The sequence below is a fragment of the Numenius arquata genome, chromosome W (genome assembly GCF_964106895.1).
Source record: "Numenius arquata chromosome W, bNumArq3.hap1.1, whole genome shotgun sequence".
NCBI lineage: Eukaryota > Metazoa > Chordata > Aves > Charadriiformes > Scolopacidae > Numenius > Numenius arquata.
In genome coordinates, this window is record NC_133615.1 from 8015332 (window position 1) to 8035832 (window position 20501).

Here is a 20501-nt window from a genome sequence, read left to right on the forward strand (position 1 = left end):
GAGCTACTGAACAACTTTTTTGCCTCGGTCTTCACCGGCAAGGGCTCTAACCACACTGCCCAAGTCACGGAGGGCAAGAACAGGGGCTCTGCGAATGAAGAACTGCCCACAGTAGGAGAAGATCTGGTTTGAGACCTATTAAGGAACCTGAAGGTGCATAAGTCCATGGGACCTGATGAAATCCACCCGAGGGTCCTGAGGGAGCTGGCGGACGAAGTTGCTAAGCCGCTTTCCATCATATTTGAGAAATCGTGGCAATCTGGCGAAGTTCCCGCTGACTGGAAAAAGGGGAACATAACCCCGATATTCAAAAAAGGAAAAAAGGAAGACCCAGGGAGCTATAGGCCAGTCAGCCTCACCTCTGTGCCTGGCAAGATCATGGAGCAGACCCTCCTGGAATCTCTGCTAAGGCACATGGAAAATAAGGAGGTGATTGGAGACAGCCAGCATGGCTTCACCAAGGGCAAATCGTGCCTGACAAATTTGGTGGCCTTTTACAATACTGCCCCAGGCTTGGTGGACAAGGGCAGAGCAACAGACGTCATCTACCTGGACTTATGCAAAGCATTTGACACTGTCCCGCATGACATCCTGGTCTCAAAATTGGAAAGTCATGGGTTCGATGGATGGACCACTCGGTGGATAAGGAACTGGCTGAATGGCTGCACTCAAAGGGTTGTGGTCAATGGCTCAATGTCCAAGTGGCGGCCAGTGACGAGTGGTGTTCCTCAGGGGTTGGTACTGGGACCAGTGCTGTTCAACATCTTTGTTGGAGACATGGACAGTAGGATAGAGTGCACCCTCAGCAAGTTTGCCGACGACACCAAGCTGTGTGGCAAAGTCGACATGCTGGAGGGAAGAGATGCCATCCAGAGGGACCTGGACAGGCTTGAGAGATGGGCTTGTGCAAATCGCATGAAGTTCAACCAGGCCAAGTGCAGGGTCCTGCACCTGGGACGTGGCAATCCCAAGCACAAATACAGGTTGGGCGGAGAATGGCTGGAGAGCAGCCCTGAGGAGAAGGACTTGGGGGTGTTGGTGGATGAGAAGCTCAACATGAGCTGGCAGTGCACACTGGCAGCCCAGAGAGCCAACCGCATCCTGGGCTGCATCAAGAGAAGTGTGGGCAGCAGGTCACGGGAGGTGATTCTGCCCCTCTACTCTCCTCTGGTGAGACCCCACCTGGAGTACTGTGTCCAGCTTTGGAGTCCTCAGCACAGGAAGGACATGGACCTCTTGGAACGTGTCCAGCGGAGGGCCACGAAGATGATCAGAGGGATGGAGCACCTCCCCTATGAAGACAGGCTGAGAGAGCTGGGGTTGTTCAGCCTGGAGAAGAGAAGGCTCCGGGGAGACCTCATAGCAGCCTTCCAATATCTGAAGGGAGCCTACAGGAGAACCGGAGAGGGACTCTTTGTCAGGAGATGTAGTGACAGGACAAGGGGTAGTGGTTTTAAACTGAAAGAGGGGAGATTTAGATTAGATATTAGGAGGAAATTCTTTCCTGTGAGGGTGGTGAGGCACTGGAACAGGTTGCCCAGGGAAGTTGTGGATGCCCCATCCCTGGAAGTGTTTAAGGCCAGGCTGGATGGGGCTTTGAGCAACCTGGTCTGGTGGGAGGTGTCCCTGCCCATGGCAGGGGGGTTGGAACTCGATGATCTTTAAGGTCCCTTCCAACTCTAACCATTCTATGATTCTGTGATATTGGAAAGGAAGAATTTGAACTTGAAAATGAAAACCAGAGGCACATTATTTGTACCAAAATATTTTCATCTAGATAGTTTGTTGGGGTTTCAAAGTTTCGGTATATGGTTCTGAATGTCTTTAGCAGTATGAAAAATAAGTGAAAAGAAGGGGCTGGTTTACCTGCTCTAATTCAATATGATTGAGTCTTTATGCCAATGCCTTTAAAGTGTTATTTTTCTTTAAGCTTTTTTAGTAAAACTCAAGATTATTAAGCAGTTAATGAAATTTTTCAATGATTGCAATTCAGAGACAAAGCTTTGATTAAAAAAGAAGCAATCTTCAGCCATACAAGTTTTAGATTTTTTTTAACACCCATTAAACATGATTCAGGTCATTATGGTAAAGAAAGCCTCTCCTAAGGAGTAAACTTACTTCTTTTACAGTGCAGTAAAAACATCCTACCTCCACATCAGGATATTTTTCAGAGGCAGATTGCACTTCCAGATTCTTTTTATCTCCAAAATTAATGAGAAAAAAAAAATAGAGAAGATTTAAAAGTACTTGGGGTTTTGTTTTGTGGGGTTTTTTTGGTTTTGGTTTGTTTTTTTTTAAGCTGTCTTTGTTTAAGGAACAAATGATTTAAAGCCATTCTGTGCAAGAAATTTACAGGGATCTCCTGATTTGCAGATTTCTGTTGATTTTTCAAATATATATATATCTCTCATATATATAATGCACTGTGATATTTTTAGATTCTCTTACCCCAAAGGGAAAAAGTTGATACGGTTTCACCAACCTCTTATTTTTACAAGGAAAGCCAATAGTGTTGAACTGTACAGGCAGGAAAGATTCTTTTTCTCTGTACCGGAGAAGTTATTAACTATTAATAATGTTACTACAGTATTTCAGTAGTGATGGTCATAATTAACTTCATGTATGTTTGGTTTTATAACTTGTACAAACATAGAAATACAGAGATTCTATACTCTGTGCTAAATCTAAATGGTCTTTTTTGATAAGACGTTTTAAACCCATTGATAATGGATGAGTCAGTCTGTGAAGTGGAAAAACTTGTGTTCTCATGAGTTTTGTGTGACTTAACAGTCTTTTTCTGTAAGAATTCCCTCTCACAGCAAAAATTAGACTGATCAAAGCAGCAGCTGGTGTGCATAGGCCACTGAAGAAAACACTAGATGAATGAGTTCAGATTTTGATTAAGGTACATCATTCTTAAGTAGAGAATGTGGCAGTCTTCTTTCCTTCCTGATGATAGACAGAAAGCTTCTTTGTGTTTTAACAGAAGAATGCAGTGAGATACACAAGTGAAGACTTATAACTTAGGGTTATGAACCTGTTGCTAGTAAAACAAACATTAGTTGATTTCTAAAACTAACTATTTTTGTATCATAAAGGAAATACAACATTTTGTGTGTGTATGTATCTAAGTATATTAAAATGTTATCTTTTACTTGGTGAAGTTAAAAATTTGATTTCTTGTTCACACTATCTTGTTTTTTATTGCCTGTTACAGAATAATGACACTGAAGATGAGGAGAGATTATGGAGAGATCTTATTATGGAGAGAGTGACAAAATCTGCTGATGCTTGTCTTACTGCTGTCAATATTATGACATCACCAAATATGCCTAAAGCTGTATATATTGAGGATGTAATAGAAAGAGTTATTCAATACACAAAATTTCATTTGCAGAACACTCTCTATCCTCAGTATGATCCTGTGTATAGAGTGGATCCTCATGGTGGTTAGTATGCTATAAATGTTTTGCTTTTAGCATTTTATTGTTATATACATACCTTCAGATGTGGGTGTCCAACTTCAAGAATGATTTTAAAAATCTTGGATCCAGAATTCAGAGCAATTATGAAAATAAGAAATTTTTGCTTTCCAGCTGATTCTACTAAATAGTTTTTCTTCTGTAAGCAATTGCATTTACACTGTAGTCATTGAGTTGTTTTGGGGACATTTTTTGAGGAAGGTGATCATCTTTCTAATATTTGATATAAGTAAAACACTGGAAAAATTAATAAAGATATTTTTTGTTTTCTAGGTGGTGTTTTAAGTTCAAAAGCAAAACGTGCCAAGTGTTCCACCCACAAGCAAAGAGTTATAGTGATGTTGTATAACAAAGTTTGTGACGTTGTCAGCAGCTTGTCAGAGTTGCTAGAGATACAGCTTCTTACCGATACAACTATTCTTCAGGTAAGTTTTATCAGAAGAATTTCTGTCTGAGAATATTTGTTATTCTTTTCCCAGACAGACTGTAAAGTGTGATTGTCTCAATGACATGAAGTATGAAATCAGTAAAAACTTTTGAATTATTAACATCAGTGACTAGATGTTGTATAGTATGTAATCTGTGGAAGAGCATTTGATGTTCAAATCTTTAATGGCTTTTTTTGTACGCTGCAGAAAAGTTTCACCTGATTGTATTCAAATATCCTTTAATTTTATTTGCAAATAATATGGAGTAATACATATTGTTGAATACCTTACCTGCTGAATAAATAACCTACTTGTGAAACTGCATAAATATCAGTTTGTTGGTCAAATATACTTACAATAACTTCTTTCCATTGATAGGTATCATCTATGGGAATAACACCTTTCTTTGTAGAAAATGTCAGTGAACTACAGTTATGTGCCATCAAATTAGTGACTGCAGTAAGTGATTTTTAATTTGCAGTTTCATGTTACTGTACTTCTGAGAGTTATTAGGGCATTTACATAGGCTGTATTTTTGCTGGTAGAGAATTGGAGTTTAAAACAAATTTTTTTCTTGTGTGTTTTTACAGTTTGGTATCATAATCTAGGAACAGTATTAAATCTACCCGAGCTCCTCCTATTTGCAGAGTACTCTATAGGAAGAAATAGCCTATTTAAACTAAGGAATTTACTTAATTTTGGTTTTGTTGTTTAAAGTGTAAACACAAACCCCTTCCTCTTACCTGTCCTTTCTTGTCTTAAGAAATCTTAACAATGAAGTTTTCCTTATTTCTTTTGTTAAGATTTGAATTTATGCAATGGAATAAGCTATAGAACTAGTAGGATGCTTTTATATATTAGAATAAGTCCTTTTCCTCAGAAGAGGTGTCTATGTGAAAAATTCATGGGGCAGATAAAATTATTTCAGGAAAACTGCAATGTAACACAGATGTGCTTGTTCAAGTGGAAGTTTTCCATCTTTGTAAGGATGATGTACTCCAGTATTTATATAAGTAATTCTGCCTAAACAAAGAGAGGCAAACTCTACAATCCTGACCCCGTAAATTGAAAGACTATTTAATGTCAGGAAACATTAAAGCTTATGATATGAAGTAAAACTGGTTTCTCAAATGTGCTCTAAAACCATACATGTGTTCATGTTAATTTATGTTGCCATAGAGTTTTGCTCTATACTAAAGCCTGAAAGCTTAGCATTACACTGTTTGACTTTCTTATAGAGTGTATTGTACCATTGGCAAAAATTTTTAAAACATATGATATTTTTAAGAGCTATTACACATTTATGCTATTTGAAGATTTTTAAAAATCTATATTTGAAAAAGTTTTTATGTATTTTATAAAATGTTTTATGTATTTTATAAGTGCTTGCTTTGGAAAAAAGTAATGCATTAAAAACAAGGTATGCATTAAGTATAATTTATTTAAATATCATGTACAGTGTATGTTTCTATATATAATTTTTAACAATCTATGTAACAATAAATATTTTTTTTAACAATCCTGTAACTGTTAAATAGGTGTTCTCCAGGTATGAAAAACATAGACAGTTAATACTGGAAGAAATTTTCACTTCCCTTGCGAGACTACCAACTAGCAAAAGGAGTTTGAGAAACTTCAGGTAATTTCTGACATAGATTGATAATTTGTAGACAGTAGCATTTACAGTTTTGTAGATGTAGGATTTTAGGCTTCAGTATTAACTTTAAAAATCTGTGACTTCACAAGCTGCACTTTGTTAGAGGCTGATATTTCAAAACCTCTACAGTGAGCAGAATTGCCTGACAAATGTATTTTGTAATAACCACTGTTTCTTATGCCATCATATTTATGTCTGCTTACAGAAATAATTGAAATATCTTATTATTTGTCTCACTAAGGATATAAATGAGTGTAATGTTAGTGTGCATTCAAAGGTTTTTTGTTGGAAAATTCTTTGGTTCTGTTTATATGGATTTTATTTCTTCATTGCTAAAGCGTAATAGGAAAATTCTGGCTTAATCTGATCTGTCTGATCCGGGGTGGATGAACAGGAAATACCCAGGAAAAGAAATTCAGTGAAACTTTGACATTGAATTCAGCAACCCTAATGTTAACATGAGTGCATGTTCCTAGTATTTCCTGTTGGTTTGGTTATAGACATCAGAGAGATTTAGCAAATAGGAAGGTGATAGGCATAGGAGCATAAATGGTAGATACCCTCTTTGAATTAGGAAGGAAGTCACTATCTCAAGGCCACAACGACTGCACTGTTTATCTCTAGAGTCCTAGCTCTGATCTGTTGAAGGACATTCCCTGTCTGTGGCTGCAGTCATGAAGGGTACAGCTTACGTAAAATTTGATATGAAAAGATTTTCTCTGTACAAGTAGTCAGATAACTTCATAAAGATAATAATTTGGGGGAATGATGTCAGAGATTATCACCTTTTCATATTGTTAAGGGTAGCATTAAGTGGTGTTGATGTACGTATGGGTAGTAAACACAGTACTATTTGTCAGGTTAAATCACTTGGAAGGGAAGAAATGTGAGGTGGAGTGTATTCGTACTGGTCATACCAACTTAAAGACACTCTTGCATGCTGAAGTTTATAGTTTGTTACACTACCTGAGATTACCATAGTTGTAACTCTTGTAGAAGTCAGTCCAGCTCGTGGTCACTATTTTCTGTTGTTTAAAAGTCCTGCACATTTCACATACATTAAATAACATATAAGTAATAAATTATTAGGACAAGTTTGATGTATTTTTTTAATGTTGTATTGGAAATGGATATGGCATTATACATAATAAGACTATTAGTAAGTGCCTTAGCATGTAGGTGTTTGATTTATTAGATATTTCTGTAGATTTTTCAGCTGCTGAACTTCACAGATATTCTGATAGCCCAACTGTGAGCTGTTTCAGTTCATCTCTTCGGCCTGAGAATAAGACTTACTGGTTTTGTTAGACCAAATCTTTAACTGCATAAGAGAGAAGCAAATGACTAGATAAATGTCTAGAACACAGATTTCTAGCTGTGGTAATAATTTTAGAAAGATGTTATTTAGGACTAAAATTTTCTTTTTGTTTTGTCTTTTTTTTTTTGTTTTAGTGTTAATGCTATCTTTTCTTATTAACAGATTAAACAGCAGTGACACTGATGGAGAGCCTATGTATATTCAGATGGTAACGGCACTAGTTTTGCAGCTTATTCAGTGTGTGGTACATTTGCCATCAACAGAAAAAGATTCCAATTCAGAGGAAGAATCAAACAAAAAAGTAAGATTTTTTGGGGATTTTTTTTAGAGAGCTTTTTTGTGTGTATGCAGGAATGACTTTGTAGGTATAATATTTTATGATGGTGCTCTAATAATTAAGAATTGTAATTTAATGTCTGCTGTAATTATTTGATGAATGAGAAATGACAATCTGGAAATCATATTTCTGTGTATGCTAAAATATTAGACAAATAAATCTTGTTATTTTTAGGTGGATCAAGATGTGCTTATTACTAACTCGTATGAAACAGCCATGAGAACAGCACAAAACTTCCTTTCTATTTTCCTTAAGAAGTAAGTACTGTTACATTCTTTAGTGTATTGATGAAAACAACTCCAAATAGAATGTCACGCCTTAAGACAAACCAAACCATTTTGCAATACTAAATGCCTACTAATAAAGTTACTTATAACAATATATTTTATAGATCCCTAAGAGAGATCATAGAATCATAGAATCACAGAATGGTTAGAGTTGGAAAGGACCTTAAAGATCATCGAGTTCCAACCCCCCTGCCATGGGCAGGGACACCTCTCACTAGAGCAGGTTGCTCAAAGCCCCATCCAGCCTGGCCTTGAACACTTCCAGGGATGGGGCATCCACAACTTCCCTGGGCAACCTGTTCCAGTGCCTCACCACCCTCACTGTAAAGAATTTCTTCCTTATATCTAATCTAAATCTCTTCTCTTCCAATTTAAAACCATTGCCCCTTGTCCTGTCACCACTCTTCCTGACAAAGAGTCCCTCTTCAGCTCTTCTGTAGGCTCCCTTCAGGTATTGATAGGCTGTTATAAGGTCTCCCCGGAGCCTTCTCTTCTCCAGGCTGAACAACCCCAGCTCTCTCAGCCTGTCTTCATAGGGGAGGTGCTCCATCCCTCTGATCATCCTCGTGGCCCTCCGCTGGACCCGTTCCAACAGGTCCATGTCCTTCCTGTGTTGAGGACTCCAAAGCTGGACACAGTACTCCAGGAGGGGTCTCACGAGCACAGAGTAGAGGGGCAGAATCACCTCGCGAGACCTGCTGGCCACACTTCTCCTGATGCAGCCCAGGACACGGTTGGCTCTCTGGGCTGCCAGTGCACACTGCCTGCTCATGTTGAGCTTCTCATCCATAAGCACTCCCAAGTCCTTCTCCTCAGGGCTGCTCTCCAGCCATTCTCCACCCAACTTGTATTTGTGCCTGGGGTTGCCACGTCCCAGGTGCAGGACCCTGCACTTGGCCTGGTTGAACTTCATGCAGTTTGCACGAGCCCACCTCTCCAGCCTGTCTAGGTCCCTCTGGATGGCATCCCTTCCCTCCAGCGTGTCAACTGCGCCACCGAGCTTGGTGTCATCAGCAAACTTGCTGAGAGTGCACTCTATCCTACTGTCCATGTCACCGACAAAGATGTTAAATAGTACTGGTCCCAGTACCGACCCCTGCGGAACACCACTTGTTACTGGCCACCACCTGGACATTGAGCCATTGATCGTAACCCTTTGGATGCGGCCATCCAGCCAGTTCCTTATCCACCGAGTGGTCCATCCATCGAATCCATGAGTTTCCAATTTTGAGACCAGGATGTCGTGCGGGACAGTGTCAAATGCTTTGCATAAGTCCAGATAGATGATGTCAGTCGCTCTGCCCTTGTCCACCAAGCCTGTGGCAGTATTGTAAAAGGCCACCAAATTTGTCAGGCACGATTTGCCCTTGGTGAAGCCATGCTGGCTGTTTCCAATCACTTCTTTATTCTCCATGTGCCTTAGCGGAGATTTCAGGAGGATCTGCTCCATGATCTTGCCAGGCACAGAGGTGAGACTGACCGGCCTGTAGTTTCCCGGGTCTTCTTTGTTTCCTTTTTTGAATATTGGAGTTATGTTCCCTTTTTTCCAGTCAGTGGGAACTTCACCAGACTGCCACGATTTCTCAAATATGATGGAGAGGGGCTTAGCAACTTCGTCCGCCAGTTCTCTCAGGACCCGTGGATGGATTTCATCAGGTCCCATGGATTTATGCACCTTCAGGTTCTTTAATAGGTCTCAAACCTGATCTTCTCCTACTGTGGGCAGTTCTTCATTCGCAGAGCCCCTGTTCTTGCCCTCCGTGACTTGGGCAGTGTGGTTAGGGCCCTTGCCAGTGAAGACTGAGGCAAAGAAGTCATTCAGTAGCTCAGCCTTATCCATATCCTGGGTGACCAGGTCTCCCGTTTCCTTCCGGAGGGGACCCACAGCTTCCCTCGTCTTATTTTTATCCCTGATATATCTATAGAAGTTCTTGTTATTTTTCACATCCCTGGCTAGATTTAGTTCTGCCTGGGCTTTCGCTTGCCTGATCAGGTTTCTGGTGACTCGGACAGCTTCTCTGTATTCTTCCCAGTCTACCTTTCCCTGCTTCCACCCTCTATAGGCCTCCTTTTTGGTCCTGAGTTTGTCCAGCAGTTCCTTGTTCATCCACGCCGGCCTACTGGCTATTTTGCCTGATTTCTTCTTTTTTGGGATGCACCTCTCCTGAGCTTGGAGGAGGCAATCCTTAAATACCACCCAGCTTTTTTGGGCCCCTCTCCCTTCCAGTTCTTTTTCCCACGCTACCTTACCAATCAGATCTCTCAGGAGATCAAAGTCTGCTCTTTTGAAGTCCAGGGTAGCCAGCTTGCTGCGCACCCTCCTTGCTGCCTTATGAATCTTGAATTCTATCATCTCATGATCACTGCAGCCGAGGCTACCCTTGAATTTGACATTCCCGACCAGCCCCTCCTTGTTGGTGAGGACAAGGTCCAGCGCTGCTCCTTTCCTCGTTGGTTCCTCTATTATTTGTAGAAGAAAGTTGTCGTCGACACATTCCAAGAACTTCCTGGATTTCCTGTGCTCTGCTGTGTTGTCCTTCCAACAGATGTCGGGGTGGTTGAAGTCCCCCATGAGGACCAGAGCATGTGAGCGTGATGCTGCCCCTATCTGTTTGTAGAGGGCCACATCCTCGCTGTCACTTTGATCTGGTGGCCTGTAGCAGACCCCTACTGTAACATCACCTGCCCCCGTGCTCCCTTTAATCCTGACCCATAAGCTCTCTGTCTTGTCTTCATCCATCCCCAGGTGAAGCTCCATACATTCCAGCTGGTCCTTGACATAGAGGGCAACACCCCCTCCCCTTCTGCCCAGCCTGTCCTTCCTGAAGAGCTTGTAACCCTCCATTCCAACACTCCAGTCGTAAGAGCCATCCCACCACGTCTCGGTGATGCCAATAATGTCGTAGCCCTGGAGGCGTGCGCACATCTCTAACTCCTCTTGTTTGTTCCCCATGCTGCGTGCATTTGTGTAAAGGCACTTCAGCTGGGTGCCTAAAGGGGCCGACTTATTAGCTGAGATGGCAGGTTGAAGGCTCTCTTTGAGTTTTTTTCTGCTCAACCTATGCTTAACCCCCTCCCCCTTCGATCCTAGTTTAAAGCCCTTTCAACAAGCCCCGCCAACTCACTTGCCAGTATCTTTCTCCCCTTCTGAGACAGGTGTACTCCATCTGTTGCTATCCGACTCGGTGCCATATAAAGTTCCCTGAGTTCAGAATACCCAAAATTTCGGTGATGGCACCAGTTTCTGAGCCACTTGTTTATCGCAGATGCCTTTTTATTTCTTTCAGGATTTCCTCCTGCAACTAAGGGTATTGCTGAAAAAATTACCTGTGCCCCTGATCCCTCAACCAGTTTTCCCAGTGTCTTAAAGTCCTTTATGATTGTTTTTAATCTCCTGGATGTATTATATACATCATCACTGCCTACCTGAAAAACTGCAAGGGGGTAATAGTCAAAAGGGTTGACTAGAGCAGGAACTTTGTCCAACACGTCCCTGACCCGTGCCCCAGGGAGGCAGCAGACTTCCCTGTGAAGCGGGTCAGGACGGCATATTGGTCCCTGTATTGATACCTGTTTGGACAAAAATTTTTATGGAAAAGAAATTCTGCAGAGAGTTCTTTACACATTTAAGAATCTGTCTGATAATTTATGTAGGATCCTTTTATCAGGGGGCTTTTACTCATCTGAATCATGGAAGAGAAGACTGAGTAAATATTTAAGTGATGAAACCAGATTCTTTCAGTCATCAGAATGACAAAGATATAAAAAACCTAAAATTACTTTCATTTAGATAAAATTAGGAGTGTCAGTAGCTCAACAGGGAAAAAAATATACCCGAATAACCAAAGGATTTGTAACAAAAAGTCCTGAGGTTTTTATCGTGTTAATTTCTACTGTTAGGCCGAAAGGCTATTTATGAGCCATCTAGCCATCTCTCTGCATACTTCTGGTATCATTAAAGTTAGAGATGCCACATGTAAGTGAAACACTATCGGGTATGTTATCTTTTGATATTTTTTTTTTACATTCTGATTTTAACCTTTGTGGAGCATAATACTGAGATGTCTTATCACTGAGATGTCAGGCCAGGTTTAAGGATACACCACCTCCTAAACACCCCACTCGAGTTTGAACTTTAGAATTTTACCTACTTTGTCCATCCAAGTTAACACAGACTTCAACTCAAAACAATAAATAAAAAACTATTAGTAACAAAATTCTACTATCCTGGATTAGCTCCTTTACTTGCAGTGCAACTTGGAGTGATAACTGTTTAAACTATTTGTCTGTAAATGGATAAACCAAATTTTTCTGCTAATATTTAGGATATATTTTTATTGAATTGCATAAAAACTGGTTTTCTGGTTAAACATAGGTTTGCTTCTGTTTGCATCAGAAGAAAAGCTTAAATAGCTCTTAAATTCACTTACAAAATGCATTTTCTTTTAAACAGGTGTGGCAGTAAGCAAGGGGAAGAAGATTACAGACCACTGTTTGAGAACTTCATTCAAGATCTTCTTTCCACAGTCAATAAACCAGAATGGCCAGCTGCAGAGTTGCTACTTAGCTTATTAGGAAGGCTATTGGTAAGGGATTCTTGTTTTTAACTATTATATTAATTTACTTCTTATTGCAGTGAAACTTGTTTATTTCAGCTCAAACTATTACAGGAATGCTTTCTGATTCTTGACACACATGCAGCATTTAAGGGTTTTCTTACATGTATCGCTATTATGTAATGCATAGAAAATAAAATTTAGGTCAGAAGATCATTGATATGGAACTTATTAAAGGTCATATGTATACAGTTTCTCATGGAAGTCCACTTCTACTATTCCATGATATATTACATATTCCACATTAAAATATGCCATTGTATAGCATGTAATAAGTGTAGATATTAATTGGGAATAAAGTCAGACTAATAGCTGTAATTATTCATGTTAAATACTTCTCTTGACTATTCCTTTAGCACAGAACCTGCAAACAATTAAGTAGTTTGGTCTTTTCCCAATAATAGTACGTTTACTTATGGAATGTGACGTTTTACAGAACATGAATATTTTCATTGGCATGTTTTTTGAGAGTTGTTCTTCATTATTTCAATGTAATTAACAAAGCGATTTGAGCTGTTTCTTGGAAAAATATTTTATGGTCCTGTTCCTGGTATAATGTAGCTTTCTTTATAGTTGTGTGAATAATGAGGAAGTTGCATTATGGTGCTTAAGTTCTATGCTATTGCAAAGGATATCTGCTCTACTAGATGTCCAGTTTATTTTATAAAAATACATATTTTAAAAAAAACTCTAACAGGCATATTTGTAGAGAGACCCAATTAAGGAAAAAACATTAATGTAAAGTAAGGAATGTATCTGTGATATAATAGTAAATTACATAGTTTTATGTAGCATGGAAGTTAGGTGGAATTTTTAATAAGGTCAAGCAATGTCTCGTGAGAAGAATTTTTTTATAACAGTTTATTCTGCTTTTCTTAGGTTCACCAGTTCAGTAACAAATCTACAGAAATGGCATTAAGAGTTGCATCACTTGACTATCTTGGAACCGTAGCTGCAAGACTCAGGAAAGATGCAGTCACTAGCAAAATGGATCAAGGATCTATAGCCAGAATCCTCAAACAGGTGTGTGAGAGATCCTGTGCCAGCTGGATTGATATGTACCCATTTAAAAATTTGAACATTTTAAAGATGTGTGAAAAATGCGCTGTGGAGAATGAGTGTTGTGGTTTAACCTGGCAGGCAGCTAAACACACCACACAGCTGTTTGCTCACTCCCCCCCCCCCCCCCCCCCAGTGGGATGGGGGAGAGAATCGGAAAAAAGGTAAAAATCGTGAGTTGAGATAAAAAAGTTTAATAGGACAGAAAAGGAAGGGGGGAATAATAAAGATGATAAGAGAATATACAAAACAAGTGATGCACAATGCAATTGCTTGCTACCCGCTGACCGATGCCCAGCCAGTTCATGATCAGCGGCTACCCCCCCAGGCAACTCCCCCCAGTTTTATTGTTCAGCATGATGTCATATAGTATGGCCAGTTTGGGTCAGCTGTCCTGGCTGTGCCCCCTCCCAGCTTCTTGTTCACCTCCAGCCTCCTCACTGGCAGGGCAGTATGAGAACCTGAAAAGTCCTTGACTTAGTGCTCACACTGCTCAGCAACAGCTAAATCATCAGTGTGTTATCAACATTATTCTTATCCTAAATCCAAAACAGAGCACTATGCCAGCTACTAGGAAGAAAATTAATGCTATCCCAGCCGAAACCAGGACAATGAGTTTTCATTGTTGTTCAGATTTCTGAATAAAATATAGTCAATTTATAAGTATCACATTTGTTCATTCATATCTTTCTCACACCATCTCCCTAGTGATCATATTAAGTGGTTAATTCCAATGGTAAAACCAGTTTTCTTGTGACAATATAGAGGAAATAATAGAATGACAGTTGGATTCTATCTTAAGAGACCTTAAAAATTTATGTGTGTGTGTATGTATGTGCGTTTGCTATTGCAAAGTGGTAATTGAGCTTATGGCACTCATACACAGCCTTTAGAGAGTTAAACTGTTAGGCCTTTAAGGTTAATTTTTATGTGATGTAGCTGGTATTGGTTGTTTGTTTCGTTTTGTTTTGTTTTTTACTGGACTTGCATATATCTTTCATTAGAGAATGCATATTTGCATTTCTGCTAATGCTGCTTATCAAAACGTCTCTAAATCTGCAAGGGTGGCAGCAATTAACAAAGCAATGTATGCATTTGGGCTCTCTATAGTACATAGTATGATGAGAAAATTTCAGGTCTTATGTGTCCTTTTAAAAATGTGGACTTGCACATTTCTTATGGATGATATACATTTCTTTCTGAACTACTAATTGTTCTCAGCATGATTAGATCTAAAGTTGAGTAGTCATATCAAGTTCATTTCGCTTTCAGTTACCCAAAAAGACTGTATTATATGCATTTTATAATGACTGTTACAGATTTATGTTGAAGAAAAAACTTGTGCAATTTACAGGCATTCAAATAAAGAATCAAAATTCATCTACTCCTTTATGAAGCTGATACTTCCCATAACTTTTGTCAATTAGAATATTGTACTATGTATAGTGTCAAATCTTAATGTCCATGTCTTAATATAATTTATACTTCTATGTGCTAAGGGGTTAGAATTCTCCTCCGTTGGCAGTGATTTTGACAATTCTACATTAGACTTCATAGGGAAATATTTTAGGAGAATCCTTTTCTCTTTCCTTACCTCCAGAAGTTATATAATAACATTGAAAGATATTCTAAAAAGATACATACCTGAGTGGTGATCTGAATTTTTCTATTTGTTTTGGGTTTTTAATAGGATCGGGCAGTAACTGGCCATTAGCATCTGCAGAAAATAAAATTGCTGTGAGCGGTTGAGTGCTAAAAGCGTTTTTGCAGTTACTCGGGAAGCTTAACATCAATGATGGTAGATAGTACCATCCATACATTGTGGAAGATATATACTATACAGTACCGTCAGTCAGGGTAGACAGTGTATTGTTTATAAATGATCTGTAACATAAAAACAAATAACTACTTGGAAATGTGTACGTGACAGCTAAGCTTCACTGTTGTTCACATGGCGAAAAAATAAGATCCATTGGTAGACATATTCAGCTTTAGTCATCAGAAAGATCTTAAATTATTGTTTTCATTCAGAAATGAACTTATACCTCTACAGATTTTTCTCTCCTACTGAATTAAATACTTAGACTCTGTTGGATATTTCCTTCTACTCTCTGATATCATTACCAGGATATTCCTCAATGATTGATGAATTCTTATAATTCTATCTACTGTAATTTGGACTCATGAACCGTAGAATTAGATTTAGTAAAAAATCTATTTTGTTTTGACATTTTTAAACAATAGATTTTTTCATAGAAATCTGTCATAGATTGTCAAGTTGATTTGAACGCTTGTGCATGCTTGATATGCTGATTTTCTGGACTTGCAACTGTACCTTTTTCCACTTGCTGATGTTTACTAGCTATATTATGTTCTGCATTTGTGACAAGATTCTCAATCTGTGCTGTTCATACAGAAATTGATGGTTATAAGTTACAAGTTTTATTATCAAAGAAGAAAAATGTTTTGTAGCTGAAGAAGTTTAAGCCAGAAATTATTCTTCTACTTTTATTATCAATATTGAATATGGTTTGTTGCAGGCTTCACAGTTTCTTTGTTTGTTATGGGTTTTTTACTTGTTTGAAAAAAGTTAGGCAGTTAAGGTTCATCAATCAACTTTTTTTTTCAGCCTTTTATCCACAGAATTTAACATTGGTTGAAGGCCAGACTTTCAAATCACAATTTGCACATATATTAGGGTGACAAATATTAATAAACCTATATTAGTATTAAGTGCACTGTAGACATGTTTTGAATTCTTGAACTCATTCATTTGGGAAAAAAAAAAAAAATCCTTTTTTTCTGCTGTAGCATTAGCAATTGCAAGGATCCGCATATTTCAGTATAATACAAGGAAAAAAGGGTGGTTATGTTTTTGGTTTTATGCTGTCTTCTAGGTGTTGAGAAAGTTAGTTTCGGATTCATTAACAAGTTCATTGATACTGATTTATTCTCTTTAACCCCTATATGGGGAGAAGTACATTGTCTGATGGTCATATACAAAATCGTTCAATTTATATAGGCTAGAACTGTTTAAGAGATCAGGATATACATATTTCCTATAAAATAGCCTCTTGGAAAAAATGCATTCTGTTTTTAACATTCATACAGTTTATATATTTACAAATCTGATACATATAGTCTCCAGCACTAGTTCTCAGATTAATATTTCATATGTAATCCTTTTTGTGCATCTTAAAAGTGCTTCACGGGAAAATTAATCTTACCCTACTCTGTAGATAGGCTTTATGCACTAGGTGGCATTTTTATAAAATGTATGTTTGTTCTCAAGCTTTTTCACTGATAGAAACTTAGTTGAGCCTCAGAGCGTGCGATTCTTTAGTGCTAGAGCTCAGGGGTGTTTGGGAACAACCTATGTAAATTCTTTACTAGATGGATTGAGCACACTTTGCTGCACTTTCTCTGTATGGATGCTTTATCCCTGAAAACAGTTATACCAAATATTTTTGCAAAGGGATAAGTTATTTTTATTTCTTTGATGTTTCCCATATGTTTTTACTGTTGTCTGTGTTTCATATTTATTTTCATTTGACTTTTTTGCCTTGTTCACCTGAGAAGTCACTGTTTCAGTATTTAATATTGGTGAGAGCACCAACGATGACTTTTATAGGTTAAACTTTGTGTCAGTCTACTATTTGTGATTTCAGCCCTTCTTTTTTCCTCAGGGACAGAGGGTCTTCACACAAGATAATAGAATGAAAATTAATCAAATCAGTCAGTCTGTTTTAAAACTAGTCTTATTCTGCTGTTAATCTTTTTTAGACTTTAGAGACACAGTCTAATTTGGTTTAGTCTGTATAAAGTTTAGAAGTAATTGATTAAAAAATTGTTAGTTGTATTGATAATTGCAGAACATTAACTTCAGTGTATTTTATATGTGGACATGCAGATTTTCAGATGATAATTACCACTGTGCGATATTTTATTTTATAACTATCTTTCTATTTCTGATAGGTTTCAGGAGGAGAAGATGAAATTCAACAGCTGCAAAAGGCTTTGCTAGATTATCTGGATGAGAACACAGAAACTGATGCATCATTAGTGGTAAATTTCAGCTTTCTGACATCAAGTCTATATACAAATAATTTCAGTAATCTACTGAATAAAATGATTTTCAGTCATGCAGATTAGTGCTTCAAGTAAATTGTCACCCTAACATATACTGTTGATTGTGTTTTCCAAAATATGGTTGATGCATTAGACTCACTTAATCTCATTATAAATCTGTTAATTTCACTCTTCTATATCTGTTGGGGTTTTTTTCTGTGTATCCTGCTGTATTTCTCCAGTTTTCTCGGAAGTTTTATATAGCGCAGTGGTTCCGCGATACAACTATGGAGACAGAGAAAGCAATTAAATCTCAGAAGGATGAGGATTCATCTGAAGGAACTCATCATGCAAAAGATGTTGAGACGACAGGACAAATAATGCATAGAGCAGAAAGTCGCAAAACGTTTCTTCGCAGCATCATTAAAACTGCTCCATCTCAGTTCAATACATTAAAGTACGTTTCAGCACCACTGATTTCTTTATTAACCATGCATTTGACATTTTTTGTCATTTTTTATAAACATGTCCTAATTAAAACATTGGATTTATTGCAGACTGAATTCTGATACTGTGGACTATGAAGATGCATGTTTGATTGTTCGCTACTTGGCCTCTATGAGGCCATTTGCCCAGAGCTTCGATATTTATTTGACACAGGTGTGTGCTGGAAGCCTTAGTACAGTGAAACACAGTTGATTTCTGATTCCAAACACTTCTGCAGTAGTGTGCAATATCTGTTTATTGTTGAGCACAGATATTTAACAGGCCATGATAACACCATGTGCTTTCATTGGTGACATAAGTGCTTATATTTCTTTTTCTTGTTTGCATTTCATGTCATATTGTACATACATTATTTTGTCTATGTATGTATATGACAAAATAATTATCTTAGATGTACACAGTAAAAGGATAATTACAAAATGTTGAAGTTTTTTTTTTACAGTTTCTGTAAGATGCATGCTCATTTGGTAATATTAACTCATTAAATTGATCTTAATTTGATTTGAAAATAGAAGCCAACTTGGTCAGTTGCTTGCAGTGCATGTTACTGTCACTGGAAGCTGTTGTTTGACCAGTGCGGTTTCTTTCTTTTTTCTGGGAAAAGAGCACTAACATGTTTTCATGGTGGCATGTTTGAACTACAGTACTGGTTTAATTGTTTAGTTTAGGCTGTGTTACTTATATTGATCTGCATACAGAGCCATTCTTAAAATGATAGTGCCCAAATCCAACTCTCCTGTTGAAAGAACCGTGGTGAAAGCCACAACCAAATGGCAAAAGTAGAGTTTAAAATGAAGGGACTTAAAGCGAGCATATGGACCCTCTGTAAATCCTGTTTGAACCAGTCTTAGAGATGTAGCAAATCCTAGTAAATATCCATGCTCAGTTATCAGTGCCATGGAACATCACTTGCATGCACCTTTTTACTGTCTGAAAAGATATATACTGTTTTTAGTAGACATACTCTTATTTTAGTTAAATCATTTGCATGTTAGTCTACTGCATTTTTGCCTGTTAAACATCGTTTTCTACCTTCCCAAAGCAATTGAATCTTTGTTTTTGTTCTCTTATTAGATTCTGCGTGTACTTGGTGAAAATGCAATTGCTGTTCGAACAAAAGCCATGAAGTGTTTGTCTGAGGTTGTTGCTGTAGACCCCAGTATTCTAGCCAGGGTAAAAAAAATGAAATATCCATCATGCACACGCGTTCTTGTCACACTTGAAAGAATTTTGAATCTGTGTTTTATTTGTTCTTTTTAGCTGGATATGCAACGAGGTGTTCATGGACGGTTAATGGATAATTCCACTAGTGTACGAGAAGCAGCTGTGGAGCTGCTTGGCCGATTTGTGCTCTGTCGTCCTCAGCTTGCTGAGCAGTATTATGACATGCTGATCGAAAGAATATTGGTACAGTGACTTGTGATATTTATGATAAAATAAGTGTCATTTGTTTTCAACTGAGTTTATATGTTTAATAATATGGAATGCTCCCAAGAGTAAATTATATCTTATTATTTTAATGGGGAGCATTGTGCTTTTAAGACCAACCTTGTAAAATGCATCGCTTGTTTCCAGTGAGGCTTTGTTTCATCAAAAGGTAAACACACGTAGAAAGTTGTACCGCATCAGAACCAGGATTATATTCCTTTTGATTCCTTTATTAAGGCACAAATTAGGTGAAATGAGGAATTTTGCCACATTTCTGAAATCTGGGTCATTGGTCATTGAGGGAAGTTCAGTAGTGTGGGTGATGAAGAAAGATCTACAACACAGTAATCTAAAGTTGCCATTTGTAATTCAAAAGAAAAAAAGGTAAAACTATTTTGTTTTTCTATGCTATGTTTTAGTGTTTTAAAAGGCTTCTTAGAAGTTTTTGTATAAAAACAATTTTTTGTCTGGATGTTCAGATAAAATTCAATTTTAATTTAACTGTAAGATAACACTAACTTTTAGCATTCTTGTTAGGTTTTTAGTCAAATACTACTCATTTGCTATAGTTACATGATAAAACATGTTTGTGAAGGGTCTTGGAGGTGTGCATATGAGCATACATTAAGCCGCTCATACTTTTTGAATAAGGTAATATGAAATGAAGCTCCTCATCCTTCTCCTTAGATGAAGCCTAAGAAAATGGAAAAGATTTACTGCACGTATCTTATCCATAAGCTTTATCCAAAGGCTTTTTAAGCATTACAGTCCAGATCTAGAAAGGGTCTTGTGTGTTCCAACAAAGTAGCTAAAGCATTATCACGTCTAGCTTGTAAGCTCTTGAATTAAGAAGTGGAATTATACATTTGTAACATCATGAGCTCATAAATGGGAGAGTATAAATGGAGGTAGTGTTCTGGAGACTCAGCCAGAACCTTTAGAATTGTTGCAAATAAACTGGTATAAATTATGCTGACCTTTTGTATAAATGCACTCCAGAATATTTTAGCTGCCTTTTCTAAATACATTTTGCAGGTCAGATTGGGGGTGATCTTCAAATATTAATTCATATAATACATAAATTAATTAATATGTCTGATTTGTTTTCAAGAGCATAATGCTTTTTTCCTCACAGGATACTGGTATCAGTGTCAGAAAGAGAGTCATAAAGATACTTAGGGATATCTGCATTGAACAACCAACATTTCCCAAAATTACAGAGATGTGTGTGAAAATGATTCGGAGAGTCAATGATGAAGAAGGCATTAAGGTAGAATGAAACATATCCTTCAGGATTTTAATTACCATAATGTG

General features: G+C 37.9%; 1 protein-coding gene across 1 annotated transcript in view; it reads left to right on the forward strand.

Annotated features, from left to right (window-relative positions):
- The window catches only part of LOC141476615 (nipped-B-like protein), a 183703-nt gene that overhangs the window by 139644 nt on the left and 23558 nt on the right, over positions 1–20501 (forward strand). Inside the window, exons 17-30 of the mRNA XM_074165383.1 lie at positions 3218–3449; positions 3756–3907; positions 4289–4369; positions 5449–5549; positions 7048–7186; positions 7397–7479; positions 11963–12095; positions 13005–13148; positions 17160–17249; positions 17495–17709; positions 17810–17912; positions 18834–18932; positions 19020–19166; positions 20323–20457. Of these exons, the coding sequence (XP_074021484.1) occupies positions 3218–3449; positions 3756–3907; positions 4289–4369; positions 5449–5549; positions 7048–7186; positions 7397–7479; positions 11963–12095; positions 13005–13148; positions 17160–17249; positions 17495–17709; positions 17810–17912; positions 18834–18932; positions 19020–19166; positions 20323–20457 (1854 nt within the window). The remainder of the gene's footprint in view (positions 1–3217; positions 3450–3755; positions 3908–4288; positions 4370–5448; positions 5550–7047; positions 7187–7396; positions 7480–11962; positions 12096–13004; positions 13149–17159; positions 17250–17494; positions 17710–17809; positions 17913–18833; positions 18933–19019; positions 19167–20322; positions 20458–20501) is intronic.